Source organism: Lepisma saccharinum, chromosome 5 (genome assembly GCF_977018435.1).
Source record: "Lepisma saccharinum chromosome 5, izLepSacc3.1, whole genome shotgun sequence".
NCBI lineage: Eukaryota > Metazoa > Arthropoda > Insecta > Zygentoma > Lepismatidae > Lepisma > Lepisma saccharinum.
In genome coordinates, this window is record NC_139233.1 from 10,953,779 (window position 1) to 10,977,927 (window position 24,149).

Below are 24,149 nucleotides of genomic sequence, written 5' to 3' on the forward strand. Positions count from 1 at the left end.
ATGGATTTCTTTATGTGGGAATTTAGTATTTACCACTACCATGTCATTTGTTACACATAATTCTAAGATTCGTGTACCATTATCATTTAATGTCTCTTCTCCATGTTGTCCTATTACCTGTCTCCATTCTTCCATATTGTTTCCTACTCTTCCATTTAGATCTCCTACTATCAATACTTCTTCTTTTCTTTCATCTATGATTTTCTGTAGTGAATCATAGAACATGTTTTTATTCTCTACTGTATCATCTTCATTTGGACCATAAACTATTATCATTGCTATATTTTCTTCTTCTTCTTTAATGTTAACAATCATTAGTCTCTCACTTATGAATTCCCAATCTATTATATTGTTTTTCTTTTCTTCCTGGATCAGAAGTGTATATATACCCAAAAAAGTCCAGGATACGGGCCTGCCTCGAGATCAAGACGAGAATGAGACTTACAGCCTCAAAGTCTCGGTCTCGCACGGAGTTCTAAATGCCCATCTCGTTCTCGACCCGAGTCATGAAATATCTAGTATAAATAACGAACTTTCACAGAATATAGAGGTCAGTAAGGCAATCAACTTTTCTCAAAGTTCTCTGTTTGGCGCTTCGTTTCTCGACAAACGGAATTTTATACGAAATATCTGCAACCACGCATTAATGGCTCGCATTTGAAATTAATGAATTCAATTTGAAATTACTATGTATAATATATAACTGATCTATAATTAGGTAGATATCCGCTTAGTATGTCTGAAAAAGTCGCAGATAAAGAAATTTTGCCTTCTATGCATCATGCATTATGATTATAGTTTATCAAAGTCTCACTTTAAAGACGCCTGTCTCGTTCTCGTCTTGACCAGTCTCGAATGTCTGCATGACTACGCCTCACAGACTGCAGTGCGAGCAGAGCTTTCTAAAAAAAATGGCCCTGAAGGAAAAGTGCTATTTTCGTCAATGTAAGTTTCAAATACAAAGTCACAGAAAGCTACAAGGTCTTAAATCATTTGGCCATCGGCGGAGGTGGGGGTGGGGGGTGAATTTAAAGGGGACTTTGCATTTACAACTTTGGCTTTTCCCTTTACTCATAACTAGACCTCAGATTTTTAGGGTCTAAAAAATGTGCTTCTAGGTTACTAAAATAGGCTCTAAAATCATAAAATAGGTTCGAAAAATCCTAAAATAGGACTTAAAAAGCTTAAGTTAGGCTCGAAAAATCCTGAACTAGGTTCAAAAGCAGTGACGTGCACTGAAGAGTAGCTAGTCTAGCCGAGTTTCAAATCACAATATTTATTGTCTTGTTGAAGCCACAGTTCATGTGGAACACTTTTTTCTCACGCGCTTCTCGTCCCTCGGTGCGATTCAGCGGGCAAGCTCCTACCAGCTACTCTAGCTGGCTTTCCTCCGCCTCACCGGTTCCAGGTAGAAACAGTCCCCGGAAGGGAAATGGAATATTTTAGCCTCTACCTCCCTTGACCCCTCGCGCTACCTCCTATAGGAACAGATAGGGGATTCGTTTCCTCTAGATTCCATTGTAAATCCTCTAAAGAACTCCGGGGAAATTTTTCTGCAGTACTTGTTTTCTGTATTTACACCACAACTTTTACACGTTGTACAATATGTATAATATGGGTTATTATTTATGAAATGGGAACATCATATGTGCAGACAAAAATGTTATGCTTTCCTTTTTTATTTTCTAAATAACAAATATTTGCTCACACTCTCTCTCGCTCTCGTTTTAGTAGTGTTTTATTTAAATATACTAATCTCTTGGACTATAATTTAAAAAATTGGTAAGCTAAACAGTTATAAATACGGATGTATTTATTTGGGCATGAGAACGCGGGTTCAAATTGTTGTTGCTGATTTGGTTTATTTTACTTCGCTTTTCTGCCGCATTTGGTTATCGCGAAAATAAGGATGAGTGATGATATGATGAAATTGATGAAGGGGCCTCATAAAGAACGCGCATTCTTGTACCTATGTGTTGTACTCTGCAGTGAATAATGAAATAATTTAGAATGAAAAATGTATCCCAGAACTCAAAAAGCCAAATGAATATTTTTGAAGAAACTACAAAAAAGTGTGTTTTGTTACCTGTTTAACCCCTCCAATATATTGAATTTTTGCCACCTCCCGTGACTTTTTCTAGCTGTATAGATTTAATCGCGATAAGTAGCTAATGAACTTATGGAAGTCATGAGGGACAATCATAAACAGAGAACTCTGGACTCCTGATTTCACAGTGCCCTGCAGATGCACTGGGAGGACATTTTTTAGCGTTGCTCTTCCATCACTTTACCTAACTTCTGCCATGACGATGAACGTTGATTAAATTAAACGGGTGAAGGGTGGATAAAAATAAACACTCATGCACAGGCCAGGGCTCGAGCCCGGACCCTTCAGTAACGAGATCGTGAAATGGAGAAATTAGGAATATCAAGTAATGCAAAGTTTTTTAAAAAACGTTACCTAATCATATGCAAAGATTGTATTTCAAAAATGCAATTGAAAAGTACCACTGAGGAAAAATGATGTTTCCTTTACCGATACCCACGTAATATAATAGTTAGAGCTTTCCACTCATCTTCGTTGCCGGCCGACCTCCGTGAGGGAGTGCAAGTGGTCCCGGAAAGGTACCCGATGGAGGCACATAGTGATTCGGATCCCACTTTAAATGTAGGTCCAGTCCCGATTAGCCTTTCGGTACATAAAGTGGACACCAAATCAACCAACCGTGGGGGAGTGGTTATCACAGCCCGCTTCGACACCAAGAGTTCCAGGTTCGAACCCCGACCTGGGCATAGGTGTTCTTTGTGTTTCTCCCTTCATTTATTTTATCGTATCATCTTCGCGATTAACCAAATGTGACAAAAAGCGACGCTAAGTAACAAAAATCAAATCAAATCATTGATTGATTGTTTGATTTATTTTACTTTGCTTCTCCGCCACTTTTGGCTAATCGCGAATATACGATAAAATTGATGAAGGGACACACACAAACAGGGCCGTATCAAGGTTTGTGGAGGCCCCTGGGCAAAATGTTTTGTGGGGCCCCCTATTTTTTAATTACTTTTTTACTAGGAGCTTTATTAGCTCAATATGTTAGCCACCAATTTTCAGCAGTTGAAATGGTAGACCTGATTTTAGAATCAGTAGTCATTCACAATCGAACATGTCGCCGATAGGTTTGCAGGTAGAATAGCGCAGTAAAATAAAGTTACAGGACGAAAATTGTAGCGCTATAGCAGCAGTAAAATTCTGTGTCTAAATGTCTACAGTATATTATGAGCAGTGGACACCGTAACTACAATATATAGTAAATTCAGACGGAAACAGGGAACTGAGCAGTAGACTGTACTTACGTACATAATTTAATATAAATTATATTTAACAGTAAATATGTCACTATATATGCACGGTCCATCTACTGGACAATTAACGACAGGTTCATTGTTGAAATTGTAGTAACTACACTTTCTTCAAGAAAATTCCCAAAGACTTAACACTTATAACTTTTCTTGTCTTTTTCGCAGAAAATTCATCTACTATATCATCGAAGTTCAATTCACGAAGAAGTTCATGTTCAATGCTTAATAAACAAAGATTGGATAAGAGATTCTGTCCCATGGCAGCACAAAGCCTGTTTTTTTTACAAATTTCATTTTTGAGAAAGATCTTTCTCAGCTGCAGTTTGTTACCATTAAAACCAAATATGTTCTAAAGAGAATTTCGGAATTGGGAAATGTACTGCGGAATGGGTCCTTACATACAATATTATACAGACCGTTCCATTGGGATGTCTTCCTGATGTTTGACATTGCTAATGCTTAGAACTCTCAGTTCTAATACAATGTCAATGTCATTAACGAAAGAAAGTTACGTACTTCGTAGGATTATTTATTATCTTAATCGCATCTGAGAATTGATTGTTTGAATAAGTGTGCCTTATTTCCACACCACAGCCAAATCAATCCATGGTATAAAGTATACTGAGCTTCAGATATTTACAAACAGATCGACTGAGAGCTGTTCTACAATTGGATCCAGAAGAGTGTAGACATACGACAATATTGAGGTTTTTTTGATTCTTCAAATACAACTTCTTATGTAATTTTTCACAAGTATTTCACAAGTATAGCCAGCTGGTTGAAAGCTTTCTTTGGTGGAGGCCCTTTACAGCTTCCATTTGGTGGGGTCCCGGGCAAATGCCCAAGTTGCTCATAGGTTAATACGGCCCTGCACACAAAGAACACCCATGGCCAAGCCGAGATTCGAACCCGGGATCTCTGGCTTAGTAGTCAAATCAAATCGTTTCTGATTTTCGAAAGGAGGTGGGAGTTACGTGTACTTTGTTTTAGTAATCCTTCGGTCATTCCTCATTTTGCAATCTTTTCCTGTCTTTGACATTTCTCTTTTTTTTAGAAACACTGGGCCCTAAAGGGGGGGAGGGGTTATGACCCACACCAACCCCCCTTGGGCACGCCACTGATTGGTACCCCAAGTGTCGCCTTCACCGCACGTCACTGTTGAAAAGAACTTAAAATAGTTCAAAATTCCTGAAAAATACTGATTAGGTATAGTCACCGGCAATGAAAATGGGACATTCGTATATTAGGGATGGCCAAAGGGATCCGGATCCGAAAAATCCGGATCCATTCGGATCTGGATCCGGATCCGAGAGTTTCGTATCTCAATCCCATTATAATATTACCACACCTTAAAAGGTATTATGATCTTCGATTACAAATAAATTTTTCATTAGTTCGTCTTACAAGAATTTTTTTCAAGTGTTGTTCCTAAAATACTTTGCTACGCATCGGCTAACACACTCGTGCACAAAAATAATCTTACTTGTTTAACATAAAATGTCAGAGGTGATTTTGTATATGCCATTGAAACGAATATGTACTCATTCGAATGTATTGGAAATGAAAACACACATAAATGTGAGACATTCCATTCCAGGATGAAACCTTTAACACATATAACAAGATAGAAATGTTATACAAAAATACAATTGTTCTACAGTTACAGTTTTACAAATTAAAATAAAACATTATATATGCAGTGTTATATAATTACAAAGTGTAAGACTAACAAGGGAGGTTATCTAAGTGCCCCCTCCGATTTCCATGATACTTGGCAGGTGTGTGTATAGACGGGCCCAAAGGAAGAAATACGTGGTTTTTTTTTGTTTCGGCTAAAAAAACGATTTTAGGGGCAACCCCCCTCAAATGTCAATATGAGGACAAATTTAAGTGGGCATTTGACCTATGTGACCCCCTCCGATTTCCATGAAACTTGGCAGGTGTATAGTAGGACCCCAAGGAAGAAATACGTATTTTTTTGTTTCAGCTAAAAAACGGTTTTACGGGGCAGAACCCCCTCAACTGTCAAGATGAGGACAAATTTAAGTGGGCATTTGACCCCTGTGTCCCCTTCCGATTTTGAAGTGGGGATCTGACCCTTGTGTTCCCCTCCGATTTCCATGAAACGTGGCAGGTGTATAGAGGGGCCCAAAGGAAGAAATACGTGTTTTTTTTGTTTCAGCTAAAAACTGTTTTAGGGGCAAAATCCCCTCAAATGTCAAGAGGAGGACAAATTGAAGTAAGGATCTGGCCCCTGTGTCCCCCTCCGATTTTCATGAAACTTCGCAGGTGTACAGAGGGGGGCCCAAAGGAAGAAATACATGTTTTTTTTCGGTTAAAAAACTGTTTTAGGGGGCAAAACCCGCCTCAAATGTCAAGATGAGAACAAATTGACGTGGATATCATCTGACCCCTGTGTCCCCCTCCGATTTCCATGAAATTTGGCAGGTGTATAGAGAGGCCCTATGCCCCCTCTTTCTTCCTATGCCATATTTACGTGGTTTCGGGGTCAGATCCCCACTTCAATTTCTCCTCATCTTCACATTTGAGGGGGGGGGGCTCTATACACCTGCCAAGTTTCATGGAAATCGGAGGGGGAAACTTAGACCTCCCTTGTAAGTGTATTGATTAATTACAAATCGCGCACGCACACTATATATATATATATATATATGTGTGTGTGTGTGTGTGTGTGTGTGTGTATGTATGTATATTATATATACATATACACTCATGTTCATAAATTAAGGATAATGCTGAATCTTGTACAAAGAAATATTTGATGTGCACGTTGCAGCTTGAAATGATGTCCGGGTACTGTACCAAAGAACCTGTGTTGACTATGACGTTGATCCAGTGTGTGGTGGCGCTGTAAGCAGACCAATGACTCACAGGAGCGAAACTGCTGACCAGAGTACAGTGCCTATAGGAAGTGTACAGTTGTGTTCGGTTGTGCTAATGGTGAGTGCGAGTGTGAAATGGCTCAACGAACACATATTGATGATGTAATGGGCGGCTAGAGGCGGGCCAAAGACAGCAGGTCGTGTCACAGATGCTCCATGTGCCACAAAGTGTCATCTCACGATTTTGGCAATGATTCCAAGAGACTGGAGACGTGTCTCGGCGCTACAGCAGTGGACGTCCACATCGTACAACACCACGAGAAGACAGGTATCTGACCGTAACTGCCCGGAGACACAGACGGAGTACTGCCGCGGGCCTTGCTCGAGACCTTGCAGCTGTCACTGGAACAGTTGTTTCCAGACACACTGTGTACAGACGACTCAACAGGTACGGTTTATTCGCCCGGAGAACTGCAATTTGCATTCCACTGTCACATGGTCACAGTAGCCCCTAACAACAGGTGTAGAGAACACAGGACAATGGACAATGGAAGAATGGTCTCAGGTACTCTTCACTGACGAGTCCAGGTATAGTCTCAACACTGATTCTCGTCGTGTAACCATCTGGCGTGAACCAGGAACCAGATACCGACCCGGTAACATCGTCGAAATGGACCAGTATGGAGGTGGTGGTGTCATGGTGTGGGGTGGCATTACCCTGGGTTCACGTACATCCTTGCATATCTTCGACAGAAGTACTGTAACAGGTCAGGTGTACCGGGATGTTATTCTGCAAGACTACGTTCGTCTTTCCAGAGGTGCAGTCAGTCCTACGTTCCTCCTGATGGATGACAATGCCAGGCCACACCGAGCTGCTATTGTGGAGGAGTACCTTCAAACAGAAGACATCATACGAATGGAGTGGCCTGCCTATTTCCCCGACCTCAACCCAATCGAACATGCTTGGGATGCTCTAGGCCGACGTGTTGCCGCATGTCTTCCACCTCCTCGGACTCTTCAGGAGCTCCGACAGGCACTGGTGCAAGAATGGGAGGCCATACCCCAGCAGTTGCTCGACAACCTCCTCCAGAGTATGCCAAGCCGTTGTACTGCATGTGTCAATGTGCATGGACATCACATTCCATACTAAAACCTGTGCACATGCTCCTTTGCTTTGTATCATATGTGCGCTCTTTGGTTTTTCTCACGTTTTCTGCAATAAACAGGGTTAAACAAGGTATGTGGGTGTCTTTCTTGTGTGTTCAGCATGTGTCTGTGCTCCCACAACTAGTTTGTTTCAGTGCTGTATCGTGGGGCACCAAAACCTCTATTATCCTTAATTTATGAGCATGAGTGTATGTATATTAGCAGGTAACAATATGTTATAAACACATTCTTACTTTCCAAAGAAGCGCATGTGGGATGGCAAAACGGATCCGGATCCAAAAGTTCTGGATTCGGATCCGAAAGTTCTGGATCCGGATCCGAAAGTTCTGGATCCGGATCCGAAAGTACCGGATCCGGATCTGAAAATTCCGGATCCGAAAAATTTTAGGATCCGGAACCAAAAGGATCCGGATTTCGGATCCGCCAGGATCCGTATCTGGCCATCCCTAATCTATATGCTGAAATACGCACTATCTTGCATAACGTTATGTGTGTTGCCTAACTCAACGGCGATGGCAGAACTTATCCTTGGAAATTTACTACGTATTAAAATCCACTCTTCGACGTATAGTTAGCCAACAATCGTTTTCCATGTTATCCACAGTCAAACTCCGCAACTTTGTCTGTGAGGACCTTCTTATGCTGAAAATAATCTTTAAACAAAAGCATAGTCAGTGGTGAAATGTTCAATGCTGAAATGTTAATTTGCAAGACGTGAATGCCACAAAGCACCGAAGTGAGCAGGACAACACAGATCAGAAGTTTGCACTTTGGACTGTACAGGTAACAGTGGCACCAGACATTTTGCTTTGTTTATAGCTTTGAAAAATCACCATGGACTTGGGAGGAAGGGAAATCGACAGAGAGTACGTTTCATACACATTCGTTATTAAATTTTTTCGTGACCAAAGCAAATGTCTTTGTGTGACAAAAATCCTGTAAAACGTTTAAGGATATATAAAAACCTAAAAAGAGGCTTGATTTAGGCACATAGACCTAAAATAGGTTCTAACAAGCAAAATATTTTTTTTTAGATACTAAAAAACTTGATCAGTTGTTGAGTTTTTTAACGAAACGCTGACATAACTTATTATATCTTACATACCTGTAAAGGAAAAAATAGGTTAAAAACCTAAAATCCGAGGTATAGTCATAACTTAACAATACAATCCTCCCTGCGTAAGCCGGTGCTTGTTCAGAATTTCATAAGTCACATCTTGGTGAAAGTTGTAAACCGCATTTACGAGTAGAGCATTCATCAACCGTACGTTTAATAACTGGGGGCATGCGGTGTTTGTTTATTTGGAAGAAGAAAGGATACCATTGCAAATAAAAATTCTGAACCTTCTTCCATAAAGTGAAAATTTGAACAACTCTCAATAGAAGTACTGTCGACGTACCGTTTTACATATGCATTCTAAATTACTTTTCGTCAATTTAACCGTTACAGGCTATTATTTTGTTATCATGTCATTACTGATTGATTCAATCCAGTACACAATGAAGTTCTTGTAAACTTTGAGTAACTTAGAATATATCTTACCTCTTGTGTGGTGGTAAATATTGTTCTTGATCGGAGTGGCGTCGTATTGGGTTAGCGTAGATATGTCTGGCTCACAAACTCCCTGTGTAGAATTCTAATGGGATGCTCACACGAATCGTCACTTGCTTTTTTCGTCATCGTAAATTATTTAACTTCTGTCCAAGAGACTTTCACTAATTTATAAATGATTGTTTTGTAAATAAACTGTCTGTCACTGCCTTTTCTTCGTTTACTTTCCGGAATACTTGCATTTATCCTTGCAACAAGGCAAGGGGCAGTTCGATTTGCTTATCAACCCTCGATGCTTCGCGAACGAGTTCGTGTGTGACCAATGGGTGTGACTCACGCAGGTACAGAACATCCGGTTCTGTGAGCGAGTTCACTAATCAGTTTGTCTTTATCACAGCTCAGCGGGACCTAGTTGGTGACACGGATTTGTAAACAATGTGTGAATTATGATCTCAGTTTCTTTCCCGTTTGGAGTGCTTTTCCAAAAGATAAAGTATGTTGGTATGTACTGGCGTACGCAGTGTGTGTATGTGTGTGAATGGGGGGGGGGGTGATTGGTGGGAGTACAGCCCCTCCCGAAATTTTGAGAAAATTAACAATTTCAAATGAAAGCTGTAAAGAACTCGGAAAACACCAAGATGGTAAATGCGCACTTCTCTTACAATTTTTGCAATTGAACAACTTTTAAAACGAAGGTTAAAAATGATAATTACGAAATATTTTATTGTGTATCCTGTCTCCTAGAACGCAGCTATGTAATAGAGTAGAGGCGGCGAATGTGGAATGGTCGGCAAAAGTGGAATACCATGATATTTACAACTACATACGTCTACAATCTATCGGGGTAGTTTAGAACCATCAGACGGTATGTACAGATGGCAGAACTGAAGCAATCCCCGCCATCCATTGTGAATGTTTGCTGACAGAGCACATAAAGCTGTTTTGGAGGGGGCGGACTTTTTTTCGTTACCGTCGTTTTGTACACACAACGCAAACACAAGGTAAGATTTCTGCAAGTGTTCTATGTGACATTGTTCGCCAATGTCGTAGCTAAATAAGCATTGTCAATTAGGTGTCCTGGAAGTTTCCGTTATTATCTAATTTAAGATTAAAAAAGAAAAGTAGTTAGCGGGTAATGTGGAATAGGTGAAGGTGGTTAATGTGGAATACTATTCCACATTACCCTCTCTTTTTCAGGCCTTGATACAATTTGTTAAAATCACGTTTTTATAGTTTTATGACTTCCTGCATGCAGTTATAAGGTACAGCTAAATGGCAGAGAATGTTTATCATGTTGTGGGGGGTTCAAGACACCCTCAAAATTTCAGGCAAAAAGAAATGGGATTTCTGCGTGCCAGCAAAACATGATGTTCCACGGACCACATTATTTTGATTAGTTAGAGAACATTCTGACAAATCTGCAGATGACGCTGCAAGAATACGTGTAGGTCGAGAGCCAATCTTCTCTCCAGCCATGGAAAATGATCTTGTCAGTTATGTCTTAGAAATGGAATCTCGTTACTATGGACTCACAAAACGTGACATTTGTTCAGTTGCTTATCAATTAGCTGTTCGAAATAATGTGAAGCACCCATTCTCTGTGGTAAGAGAATGTGCTGGTAAAGACTGGTTTAGATTGTTTATGCAAAGACATAAAGATGTAGTGACTCATCGAAATCCCAATGGAACCTCATTTGCGAGAGTAAATGGCTTCAGTCGCGAAAACGTGGCTAAATTTTTCAACAACTTGGAAGATGCCTACAAGAAGTTCAATTTCCCCCCCTGACCGTGTGTATAACGTAGATGAGAGTGGACTTACTGTGGTGCAAACCAAACAGGACAAAATCATTGCATTAAAGGGGAAAAGACAGGTGGGTACTCTGACATCCGCTGAGCGAGGATCACTAATAACTGTAGTAACATGTATGAGTGCGGGTGGTTCATTTGTCCCTCCCATGTTAATTTTTCCAAGGAAAAATGAAAATGTTCAACTGATGAAATATGCACCTCCAGGTTCCATCGCAGCGTACCATCCCTCAGGCTGGATTCAACTCTCAATATTCACTAACTGGTTTCGTCACTTCATCAGTAAAGTGAAGCCAAGCAAAGATGACCCAGTACTCCTCATACTTGATGGCCACTACAGCCACATCAGGAATATTGAGGTTATTGACCTAGCTCGGGAAGAATCTGTTGTTATAATTTCTTTGCCACCACACTCGACACATAAGCTACAACCTCTTGATAGAACATTCTTGGGCCCTCTGAAGAGATATTACAACAGGAGTTGAGATTGTTTCTCCGTAACCATGGGAGAAGAGCAACTCATTTTGACGTAGGATAACTCTTTTCCAGAGCTTACCTACGTGCTCAGTCGGGCAAGATTGCTGTTAATGGATTCAAATGCACAGGGATTCATCCCCTGAATCCACCGTTTTTAGGGATAGTGATTTCATTGGAGCTACCAACACAGCCAGTAATAACGTCTCTCTACCTCCTGATAGTGTTAATCCACAACCATCCACATCTTCGCCAACTGAAAATCCCACATCGCCTGTACAGGAAACAACTTCACCAAGTGAAAAGTCTACAAATGCTGTCTATACTCGCCGATCAACTCAACCCAACCATGCATTAACACCATGGGATATATCTCCAGTTCCAACTACAAGTAATGCATAATCCAAGAGGGGAAGCAGAACCACTTCCTCAACTGTACTCACAGGAACACCTTATAAACATTCTCTACAACACTCTCTTCATGAATCAGAAAAGAAGAAGTCAAAGAAAAGCAACTCTTGCAAGAGATGTATCTTCAAAGAATCAAATCAGTGTGAAGGGAAAGGAAAAGATGAAATGGCAAAATCCAGAACACAGCGTGGAAAGAAGCAGGAAGACATTGCAAGTACAACAAGTGAATCGACCATTGAAAGTGATGGAATCACCTCTGATCATTGTAGTGTGATTGGTGAAAGTGTAGGTCTCTCTTGTGGAGAGAATTGGTCGACTGATGTTCCAGGCAGTAAGTGGATCCAGTGTTTATTATGTGAATTCTGGGCCCATGACCTCTGTAGTGCATCAGAGGAAGATGTGTTTATTTGCGATTTTTGCAAGTAAGTTTGTAGTTTTTCATTTAACTGCATAACGAATGTCGAATTAACATAAATTAACAGAACAATAAGGCTAAGTGTCAAAGTTGTGTAATCTCTAATTATGAGGGTAATGTGGAATACTATATTCCACATTACCCCCCACTTTCATTTTGTTGACATTTCGCACTTTATTCACTAATATTTTTTTTCTTCAAAAGCACATTAATTATTTCAAATATTCTGAGTGTTTTTTTTTTAAAAGGAATGTGTATTGTATTTTTTTGTTGAATTTTCATATCAAAATGTGCACAAATAAAGTAATTATAGTTCAAAACAAAAACGGTATTCCACATTTGCCGCCTCTACTCTATCCACCTTTACAATTCCAACCCCCTCCGAAAAAAATTCTGCGTACGCTAGTGTTGGTGAGAGATGATAAAATGTAAGTTTCTCTTTGTTCAATGCTGAAATGTTATGAAAAGGTATTATTTCATCCTTGCATTGAAAGACTATTTTATAGTTAGCATACTTTTTAGAGTACTTTTGAAAGTCAGTGAAGTATTTTGAAAATTTTCCAGTGAAGGGGAAATTTTACTAACTTCTTCCAAAGCATTGAAATGTTAATGATATTATATCCGAATGATATATATTATATTCATAATATTAATATATGTAATATTATGTATATATAGATTTCAAAATGTGAATGAGGAAGTATTGGATGGTTGTCGTTACTTTTTAACTCCTCTAGGGGGGGGGGGGAAAGCACTTGCTCAATAATAAATGTACTTTATTTGTGATTTCTCTATTTGCGTTTATATGGAATGAATAGTTATAAATTCTCTCGTAGATGTCATCAGACGGTTGGAATCGCGATTTGGCCATGACACTTCACCAATGAACACCCACATAAGAGTGGTGTACCGAGCTCAAGAAAAGTGGCAATTAGATCTTTGTCCTATGCATTATTCCACTCTCGGTTACCATGAGTGTCAAAATTCCTAGGTGGGAGAGAGTCTAAATTCTCACCACTGAAATTAAGGGTTATACGAGTGTCAATACTTTTTTATTTTTATCATGCCTTGTATATTTACAAAAACCTTTATTTTTCAGGGCCCTGCACCTGGTTGTGGGGCTCTCCCCCCAATTACAGATGAGGAGAAGATAGAGATTCTGGACGTTCACAATAGCCTCAGGTCTCGTGTGGCCAGGGGCGTGGAGAAGCGTGGACTCCCTGGGCCCCAGCCACCTGCTGGTAACATGAGAGAAATGGTGAGATGTTATTAATTTTATTAGGTAGTGTATGAGTCAGAGAACTATAGGTCATAGTGTCACGTGCCAGTTCCGACGACAAAATGAGAAATGCAAGGAAGAAATGTTTCACGAGAGTGCCGATAGATGGCAGCACGCCATATAGACAGGAGCAGTTAATTGTAGAAACCAGGAGCGGAGAAGTGTGATTATATATATTATAGTAAATGCAAAATACATAAAGGAAGAGTATAAAAATTATAGGAATGAATAAAATGTTGTAAATAGCCAATTAAGATAATTAAGAATATGCTCGTATATGAAACCATTAGGAAAGTTAATAAGTGAGCAAATGAATTCAAAATGTATCCTTTTTGATCCTAGTGAACAAAATCTGATTTAATACCTCTGACGAAGAGAAAATCATCAGCTTTTGTGGTTGTCCGTCCCTCGGTGGAGCTGTGTCCAAATTAGACGCCCCAAAGCACTTATGGTTGCGTTCCTTATTAGACGCACTGGGCCATAGGTAGCGCTTGCGATCCTGGGCTATTCCCCTTTTGGTCGTTACATAGGAGGTGGCGCTACCGTCAGTTTAGACGCCCCTAATCTTTCTATAGGTATAGCTTGTGTTGCTGTATAATTATTCCAAAGAAGCGGGGATTACGCTTACCAAAGGAGAAAGAAAATAAATTAGAAGAAATAAAAGAAGCCTTTTCACTAATCAATGATAGAAAGGAAGAAGAAGCCTTTTCCAAAAATAGAAGGAACAAAAGAAGAAGAAGCCTTTTCACTAATCAACGATAGAAAGGAAGAAGAAGCCTGTTCCCAAAATAGAAGGAACAAAAAAAGAAGAAGAAGAAGCCTTTTCACTAATCAACGATAGAAAGGAAGAAGAAGCCTTTTCCCAAAATAGAAGGAAGAAAAGAAGAAGAAGCCTTTTCCCAAAATAGAAGGAAGAAAAGAAGAAGCCTTTTCACTAATCAACGATAGAAAAGAAGATGATGCATGTTCCCAAATCAAAGATAGGAAGGAAGGAAGAAGAAGCCTTTTCCCAAAATTAGGAGAAGAAAAGAAGAAGAAGTCTTTCTTATTGGAAGGATAATCTGTTTCTATTTGAAGAAGATTTCTGTTCAATGATACACACACACACACACATACTTATATATATATATATAAGAAGAATATAACGGATGTAAATTTGGAATCAACATATATATATATATATATATTTCATTTTACATACAAGCTTCGCTATATATTTTTCTCTGTATTGTGTACAGTTTTCAGAATATAGATCCGCATTTAACTATATCCTCTTGGCTATAAAACGCTTTCTTATTTAGAATTCTCGAATAAAGAACCTATCCCCTGAGATTAAGATATTTCTATAGCCGTGGTAATTAACATTTTGTAGTACCTCATGAGAGGGGGGGTAGCAATAGAGAATTTGATTTTTGATCCTGTTTCCTTCTCATCTGCGCATTATTTTTAGCTTCTGTAAACTTTCATCTCATAGATTTATTTAAATATGGCACCACGTAATTCAGGGGTGGGGGTAAGTTTTTAAATTCACCAATTAATATTAAATAGTTTATTATATGTTATTGTAATATTTATCACGTACAATAAATACAGTATATATTTATTGGATATGCATTTCTGACAAATTGCTTTTCTTAGAATTTCGTCAATCAACCAAGACAAATGCAGATGAAGTTATGATACTCATTCAGTTTCCATGTTTCTATCTTTCCTCCCATCATCCTCTCCACTCTGGTTAACAAATACAATCCAGTTGAGTAAAAGGCTATTGTATGCTACTTTGGTAAAGAGCTAGAAATGTAGTTCCTTCATTCTAAAAGATCGTATTTTGTAGATGTGGGACAAAGAGCTGGCAGAGATTGCTCAACGGTGGTCTGATCAGTGCAGTAACAACCACGACAAGTGCAGAAATACTGGTAAGTCTTGGTGACAGGGCATCAGGGACTGATGGGCAAGTACCCACCCAAACAAAATGAAGATGTGTTTAGGAAAACGTCAATGCTTCAATAAAAAAGGATATTCTTGTATTGACTTCGTACACGTTTTTCTTATGAATATTGTCGATACTAGAAAGGTTCACAAATTCTTCTCTAAGAAGTTTCGCTCTTTTTGGATTTACATTAGTTTACTAAGAAAAGGAAATTCGGTAGAAAAAATGTTCATGAATAATACCTGTCAATTTTATCTTATTTAAAACTTTATGATCAACACTTCTGTGGCTTTCACGTTTTCTGAAGTAGGGAGTACAAAATCGTACAGGATAAAACAAATATCTAAGAACAACCAAACATATACGTAAATGAAAACACTTTCTCCACGTTATTTCCATGTGGTATGAAAATAACTTCGATCCATGTTCCAGCGTTTTTGGTCATGCATGTCTGATTTCGATAGTGTGGTAATCCAAGGGTGCCAACTTCATATCAGTGGCACAACCACAAGGAAGGGAGCATTGTCCCTCAACCTTGGACAGAAATTAATTCTGGGGGCAAAAATTTAAGTAAAAAAAAGCAATACTAGCAGAATCTAAGAGTAGCAGGGCAAAAGGATACTTAAGATGGAATTAGTTTTCACCTATTTCTTGCATTTTCCTTCCAGATGGCCAATGGCACCTGCTAAGGGGCGGAGGCACAGAGGGCCAATTGTACCCCTCGATTTCAAACAAAAATACATTTCGTAAAATTTTCTTCCTCGCAATGTCTGCTTTTCTTACAGTCTTATCAAGTTCAGAGCCGTAGCTAGGGGGCGGCTGGAGTTGGCCCTGGTAGCCAAACAATCTAAATGAAATATACAAAGATCATAATGCCTCCACCTTAATAACTCCTCATATTGTTATCGGATTCCAATGAAACTTCACAGACACATAATGTGATATGTTACTAATGCACATAATTTTCCATTTTCTGGTAACTAAATAAACATGAATAGCAGAAAAAAACAAAAACAAAGAGCTCTAATGAAGTTCTTGCAAATAGAGGGTTGTTGGGCACTGGAGATCCATAGCAGGTCGCAGTTGGCATGTGGAGAGGACGCAATTAACATTAGCAATGTAAGAAGATGGATGAAGAAGTTCCAAGAGGGGGAAACCTCTGTGGCGGATAAACATCGAAGTGGCAGACCTGTACGGACTTCTTGGAACATGGTGCACGAATGAACAATGCTCGGTATGTGTGAGCTTTAAAAAAAGTTGAGGGATGCTATTCGACGAGAAAGAAAGCACATTCCACTGGACAGTTTTGTTTTGAACCACGATAATGCCCATCCCCATGTGTCAATGGAAAAGTGACAGGCCATTGCCAAAATGGGTGGTCAGTAATGCCCCAACTCCCTTACATTTCTGATTTAGCCTTATCGGACTTCCATTTGTTTGCCCCTCTCAAAAAGAACATTCGTAGACAGCTTTTCCAGGATGTGGAAGACAATAACATGGGAGTCCATGACTGTGAAACTTTATATATTGATGTCTGGCGAGAGATTTTACCTTTTTACAGTCTCTCTCTTGAATAGTTCCACAATATATATATATATATGTATACACACACACATATATTTGTATATTAGTGTGTGTGTGTACTTCATATCTGCCCACCATAATTTAACAATATGTGGATCCTGCCCACCCGGTCAAATTTTTCAGGCACCGCCCCTGCAAGGCATTGTGCATACACATCAACTAATTATATATATATATATATATATATATATATATACACACAAACAGAAAGGGAAGAGAGTGTCTCTCTCTCTCTCTCTCTCCACTTGTGTTCTAGAAAAATCCGTAATACCTGTTGAAATCAGAGATTGAAGAAATATTAGATTGGTTGGTTGATTTGGCATTTTAAGTTTATGTACAGTAAGGTTAATCAGGACTAGACCTACAGTTTAAAGTGTGATCTGAAGCACTACGTGCTTCCACCGAATGTCGAACCCAGAACCCCTTGATTACAAGGCGACGATGCTACCACTGCGACATCGGGGAGGCCATGAAGAAATATTAGAAGAACGTGACAGACAAGAGTTATTTAATACTAAGTTTAGAGATAAGAAGCCCTGGATATTTAATAGAAATACTTGAAATGAAAGAAATTATATTGTAAATAAAATGTACACGTGAAAAAGTCATAATGAGTATCCACTGAAGTTAGCAATAGTTCCAAGGGTTAACATGTAAATGTGCAATTTTATGTTTACACCTTCTTGGTAATTATGATACTGCATAAATAAAAAAAAAGTCTCAAATTCAAGGGTTCTGAAAATACGTATGATGGCTTTATCATATGGTTGAAATACCTTTATCTTCACTCTTCAGCATATGTGGATATTGAATGCAACTTTATTCTTCCTGTATTTGACAGAAAGATTCAACGTTGGACAGAACCGTTACAGCATTTATGGGAAACCCTTGAATTGGACAAAGGCCATCAGCGACTGGTTTGATGAAGTAGAGATCTTCGATTCTCGACATGTGCAGCGGTACACATTTGGAAGGTTGGTTATGAGCTTCTCTTGTTTATCTTTGATATACAAGGTGAGTCAATAATTATCCACAATGTAGTTATATTTATGGTTCTGTCAGCTGGCAGCATTATTGCAACACTAGGTTATGTGACATGCCACTCCAATACTTGAACATATGTGCAACCAATGTTGAACTTTTCAGTCCATTTGTAGACATTTCCTCTCTGAAAAACACTGTTCCACTCTAGGCTGAAATTTTACATAGATTACTGTGCCTGATACACCTTCAGACAACTAAAGAACAATCATTGAACACTGCTCTTCTTTGGTGAAAATGGAAAGCCAAGCGTTATTGTTAACATCAAGGCAAACTCACTGAGTAACTTCAAACCTATTATTTTATTTTTGGACCTAACAGATTTTAATCCGTTTTTGTCCATTATAATATGCATATAAAACATACACAATTGCTTTACATTACAATTATCAGTCTTCCCCCCCGCTATTTTACAGACATTAGATTCAAAAAGAAAAATATTCCCCTTTACAATTGTATGTTACACTTTCTTAAAAATGTTAACAGACTATAACCCATCACAGAAATAAGATAGAAATAATCATAGAAAGCATAACATTATCAAAGGCTTATTATTTTCCTGTAGTTTACGGTTATTACAAGCATAAGAAAACAGTTTTTCTTTGTGATGTTTCAGAACACACGCTCCTTTCATCACACATTTATTTTCATTTTGACTAAAGATACAGTTATAACAATGCTTGTAATTTTTTAAACAAAAATAATCCGTTATATAATGGATGTTGTCAATGTTACATTGTTGTAATATAGCAACTTAACAGTGAAAAAAGCAGTCTGTTTTATTTTTATTTCAGATTTTTTAAAATTATGAATCTCAAATATCATCAGGTAATTCAAATTCATCATTGTTTTCACAAAGTCTCTTGATGTTTTCTCTTACATTAAATTTTAAAGATGGTGGCTTACTCCATTTGTGAAAAAGAAAACTCCATACTGGATCTATGTTACCATTTTCATTATTTAATTTATTCCAGTGTTCTTCTGCAATGAACGAAGCTTCCCAGACATTCAACTCTGTGTTTCCCGTTAATCTTTTTAAAACCCTTCTCTTTTTAATCAAATGCTTCAATAATATGAGTTGACAAACCTGTTCTTGGGTTTAGATTTATAATGTCCAAATCATGTTCGTGCCATCTTATTGCCATTTTCCTTGCTGTTTGTCCCACATAATCCTTTGAACATGAACAACTTATATTATATATTCCTGTGGTTTCCACATCTGGTAGAGAGTTTCTCATTTTGAATTCATTAAATGTACATTTCAAACTTCTTGGTTATTTAAAAACAACAAAAACAAAACAAAGAAAAACTGTTTTCTTATGCTTGTAATAACTGTAAACTACAGGAAAATAATTCTATAATGCAAGCAATGCGTACATACAAGAAAAACTATTATCAAAGGCTTGTTTATATGTATTCTTAAGCACATCGTTTTAGTGTGCTTGAAAAAAAAAAGAGGAGGCCCTACAGTTTATATATATATATCTCCAACTTATCTTTCATAGGAAAACTGGTCACTACACGCAAGTTGTGTGGGGCGACACCTACCTAGTTGGCTGCGGAAAGTCCATAAGGAAGCAACAGGGAATCAATTGGACGGATGTTAACTGCAACTATGGCCCTGCAGGCAATTTCCTGGGGCACCCAATGTACAAAGTAGGGGGGCCCTGCACTGCTTGCCCCAAGGACACTGGCAACTGCAAGAATGGCCTTTGTGGTGAGAAGGATGTTTTTCAATACTGGGGAAAATTCAGTTCTTATTGAATAAAATGTCACTTTTAAAAATGTAATTAAAGTTAAGTTGTACACCCAACGGCGAAAGAAACAGTAGGCTAATTGTCCACCACCATTTTCATTCGATCTGAATTACACAATGTAATGACAATGAATTGAAATAAATATGCCAATAGGCAGAGAACAATGCCTGATTCGAACCGACAGAGTTTAATTCCTCAAAACAACGCAGGCTGTAGAATAAAAAAGTAATGAAATTAGGGATGGATAATTTGCCTACCATTATCGTTGCCGTTGACTGTACAGCTGACAGAAAATATAATAAGAGACTTTTGGAAAGTTACTTTCTATCTGGAATTCAGTTACTTCACTGAAAAAGCAACCGAATTACACAACAGGATTGGTACATAGTAAGATGAGCAAAATATAAAATAAGCAAGTTGGAAAAGTACTTGTCTTTTCCCCTTCAGTCATTTAAAATTATAACAACGGGAATGTTTTTGTTTTTCAATTATGCATTTTTATATTATTATGCAAGATTTCTGTATAATATCCGGACTTCTTATGACAAAAAATAGAACAACTCTCTTGTCTACTATGTTCTAATATTATGTTAACTGATTTCCAGAGGTTTCAAGGATTTTGTTTGAAAACAAATGCACTGGGAAGATGGGAGGTGAGGTTATTGAACAGATAAGAAGCCTGACATTCTTGGAAACTGAGGAAGGGAAATGGTTTTCTCATACAATGCTAAAGAGCAGTTAGTGAAGGGGAATTATTTTCTTGTAGTTTACGGTTATTACAAACATAAGAAAACAGTTTTTCTTTGTGACGTTTCAGGAGAACATATGCTCCTTTCATCAGACATTTATTCTATAATGCAAGCAATGTGTACATACAAGAAAAACTATTAGTGAAGGGGAATCCGAGAAAGGATGCGACCTGTGACCTGCGACTGTCCTGCCCTTCAAACACAAGATGTTTCATGCTATAGCTACCTACTTTGGTCTTTCATCAAATCACCCATTCTTTCAAATCATTCAGCTGAGCAACTTGCTCAAAGTAAGGTGGCAGTAATAGTGACTCATGAGATATATCAAATGGCAATTTTATCTTTTATTATATTTTCTACTGACTATATGCAGAAATCCTGTGCCATTATAGGTAATTAAATAAGTATAATCTCATCATTCTCTCAATGTATAGAATTTTATTTTAACGTTGGTGTAAGAATTTTTTACATCACCCCACCAAAAAAAATTGTCAACTAGAAAAGTCAAAATTTGCTGGTTCCTTACGTTGCAAAATTACTTCTCTATGTTTTGATGCATAACATCTGAATTTGTAATTTGAAAAATGTTCTTTTTAGTGCCTCAAAACAGAGGGAAGGGACCGACAATGAACAAGGCAAAGCAGAGTTATAAAAATGAAACCGTCCATGGAAATGATAATAAAGGTAAGCATACTTACACTTTTTAACAGAGTAATTCTCAGTAAACTGAAAATTGGTATTCGCAATTTAAACAATAATAATAAAAAATAACTATTACATTTCCATGAAGGAAACTGTAAAATTAGTTGTAAAAACAAATTAGTCACCACTGGATTTTTGCTTGATTAATTTGATATTTTTAAGTCCATTTAATGTGCAGCAAGGCTAATTGGGACTGGACCTACAGTTTAAAGTGGGATCCGAACCACTACGTGCCTCCACCAGGAATTGAACCTGGGACCCCTTGATTACAAGGTGACAACACTACCACTGCACCATCGGGGAGGGCTCCCCACCAACTGGATTTTTGAGAATGGTTAATGACAAAGTAAATGTCTGTTTCCTACTTCATTTAAATTTGCAACTTCAACACTTACTTTTTTTAGTGGCTCCAAACAGAGGGAAGGGATCAAATATGTAAAAGGCAAAGGAGAATCATAAGAATGAAACAGTGAATGAGAATGATAACAAAGGTAGGAATACTTACACTTTTCTACAGGCAATTGTTAGTATACTGAAAATTGGTACACATAATGTATAGAAGGAAAGCAAAAGTTTGAGATTTCCAAGGGGAAAAAAACAACAACTGTAAAATTAGTTGTAACAAAAAATTCAGCACCATTGTATTTTTGAGAATGGTGGAAGGCAAAGTAAATATCTATTATCTACTTCAATTTGCACAGCGCACTACGATGCCAAGTTCGAATCCCAACCTGGACATAGGTGTTCTGTGTGCGTGTTTCTTCAATTTCATCATATCATCATTCATTCTCCATCTGCATGATTAGCCAAAAGTGGCGAAAAAGCGAAGTAAATAATCCAAATCAATCTACTTCAATTTAAATTTGCATAGAGAGAAGGAATCGACCATGAACAAGGCAAAGCAGAATCATAAGAATGAAACAATGAATGAAAATGATAAATGTAGGGATACTTATGCTTTTCCATGGATGAATTGATATCAAACTCAAGCTTGATACATGCAATTTAAAGAAGAAAATGAAAGAAAGAACTATATTCTATTTCCATGAAGGAAACTAAAATTAGTTCTAAAAACAAATTAATCACCACTGGATTTTTGAGAATGGTTAAAGATGAAGTAAATATCCATTCCCTACTTTCATTTAAAATTGTAATAACATCAATATTGTTATCTTTTTAGCGATTCAGAACAGAGAGAAGGGATCAACCATGAACAAGGAAAAGCAGAATTATATAAATGAAACAGTGACTGGAAATGATGATAAAGGTAAGCATACTTACACTTTTCCCCAGATCATTTGCGACAAATGAAAATTGGTACACATCACTTAAACAAGTAGCAGCAAAAAGTTACATTATTAGATTCTCACCCAGGAAACTGTTAAATTAGTTGTAAAGAAAAAATAGTCAGCATTGCGATTTTGAGAATGGTTAAACATAAACTTATATTTTGTTTTCTTTAACTTTTAATTGTGAAGATAAGAGTAATGGAAGAAACACACTGCATCAGTCCACAAATTATCACGGATTTGAACGCGATACCTCTTGCATTACGGTGACCGCTTTGTCACAAGCCAATAAAAATGTGGAGTTCTTTCAAAAGGAAAACACATTCTACAAAAATAAATAAATACAATAATACAAGTGCAATGTTAATGTCAAAGAAAGTCCAAGGTTTGCAGAATATTAAATATGCATGTAGATTTGATTCTTATTAAATCTTTTCTTCATTACTTTGCAGATACTAACAACCAATCTTCTGCGCAAAGGCAGAGTTTTAGGAGCCGCAGGAAGAATAGAAACAAGACAACAGATCAGATTTAAAAATTCAGGAAATTATATTCCAGCCTCTTGAATGAAGATGTCAATAGCTGCAAAAGGGACATTATGGTTATATTTTGTGAAAATTAAAAAGCAGAACTTTACATATTGAATTATAGTGCTGAGCAAATAGATAAATATCCAGCTGAAACACAGATAAGATATTTTGTTAACCATATTTTGAGGCTGGAAACAATTGTAATTTTCTATTAAATATGATTTTACATTAGGGCACGAGTTGTGTAACTTTGTAAAATACTTCCATACTCCCTGAGCCACTGAGGTACTTCCCACATTTGCAAATGCATGGCAAGCTACCAAGGGCAGGTTGATTTTTTTATGAAAACTTTTTGATTCATTAAAACTATAAGATGTACTAAATTTCTCTTTTAATAGACTTACCCGATACTAATTATGTATTGATATAAAATTTGCCAATAGTGATATTCAACCAATCTGACAGGACAAAAAGAAGGGAAAATGTGCTCACTTAAGGCAGTTTGGTGATTCCGTCAAAAGTTAACACCTTGATGCAACATGCTGTCTGCTCAACCAGCCCAACAATATAACACTGTCCATGTGATATCAATTATGATACAAAACATTATACAAATTTGATATTCAAAAACTTTTAATACTTCAAATTCATTTGTACTAATTTTTGAAACTTTAGTGCAGGTTATTTGTAATGTTAGGTTAGTACTTCCCAAAGCTAGTTGTTCGACACTTTCCAAGTTCCCAATATGATTTTGCTGCTTGCAACTCTTTTATCGATTTCATTTGTATGAATATAGATTCAGTTTTACTTACATTTTTTGCGAGTATAGTTCGTTCTTCAATTACGACGTTTCGAGAGATAACTTCTCTCTTCTTCAGGTTATAAGCAATTCATAGGGTCTTAGCTTCGTCAAATTATTTTTTCCATAGTCAACAGGATCAAGGATTAGGTGAATTGCTTATAACCTGAAGAAGAGAGAAGTTATCTCTCGAAACGTGGTAATTGAAGAATGAACTATACTCGCAAAAAACGTAAGTAAAACTGAATCTATATTGTTAATCTTGTGAGTAATTCGCACATAGTAAATATGAACATTCGTTTGTATGGAAGACAAATCTACATTTCATATAGTGTAGCATTAGTTTTGGGATAATGTCTCTGTGGACTATTCGGCACAGCTACCTACTCCTGAAGATGAAACTGCAACATTTTCTATGCTATTCAGCCCAAATAATAATAAAAAAATCTCCCCACATTGCA

At 37.6% G+C, this 24,149-nt stretch overlaps 1 protein-coding gene across 1 annotated transcript in view; it reads left to right on the forward strand.

The window, feature by feature from the left end:
* Positions 1 to 23,122, forward strand: part of LOC145988214 (venom allergen 3-like) — a 34,733-nt gene extending 11,611 nt beyond the window's left edge. Inside the window, exons 3-9 of the mRNA XM_083123058.1 lie at positions 13,128 to 13,286; positions 15,142 to 15,223; positions 17,663 to 17,795; positions 19,368 to 19,579; positions 20,966 to 21,052; positions 22,251 to 22,337; positions 22,812 to 23,122. Coding sequence (XP_082979184.1) covers positions 13,128 to 13,286; positions 15,142 to 15,223; positions 17,663 to 17,795; positions 19,368 to 19,579; positions 20,966 to 21,052; positions 22,251 to 22,337; positions 22,812 to 22,894 — 843 coding nt within the window. The 3' untranslated portion in view covers positions 22,895 to 23,122. The remainder of the gene's footprint in view (positions 1 to 13,127; positions 13,287 to 15,141; positions 15,224 to 17,662; positions 17,796 to 19,367; positions 19,580 to 20,965; positions 21,053 to 22,250; positions 22,338 to 22,811) is intronic.
* The last annotated feature ends 1,027 nt before the right edge of the window (positions 23,123 to 24,149 follow it).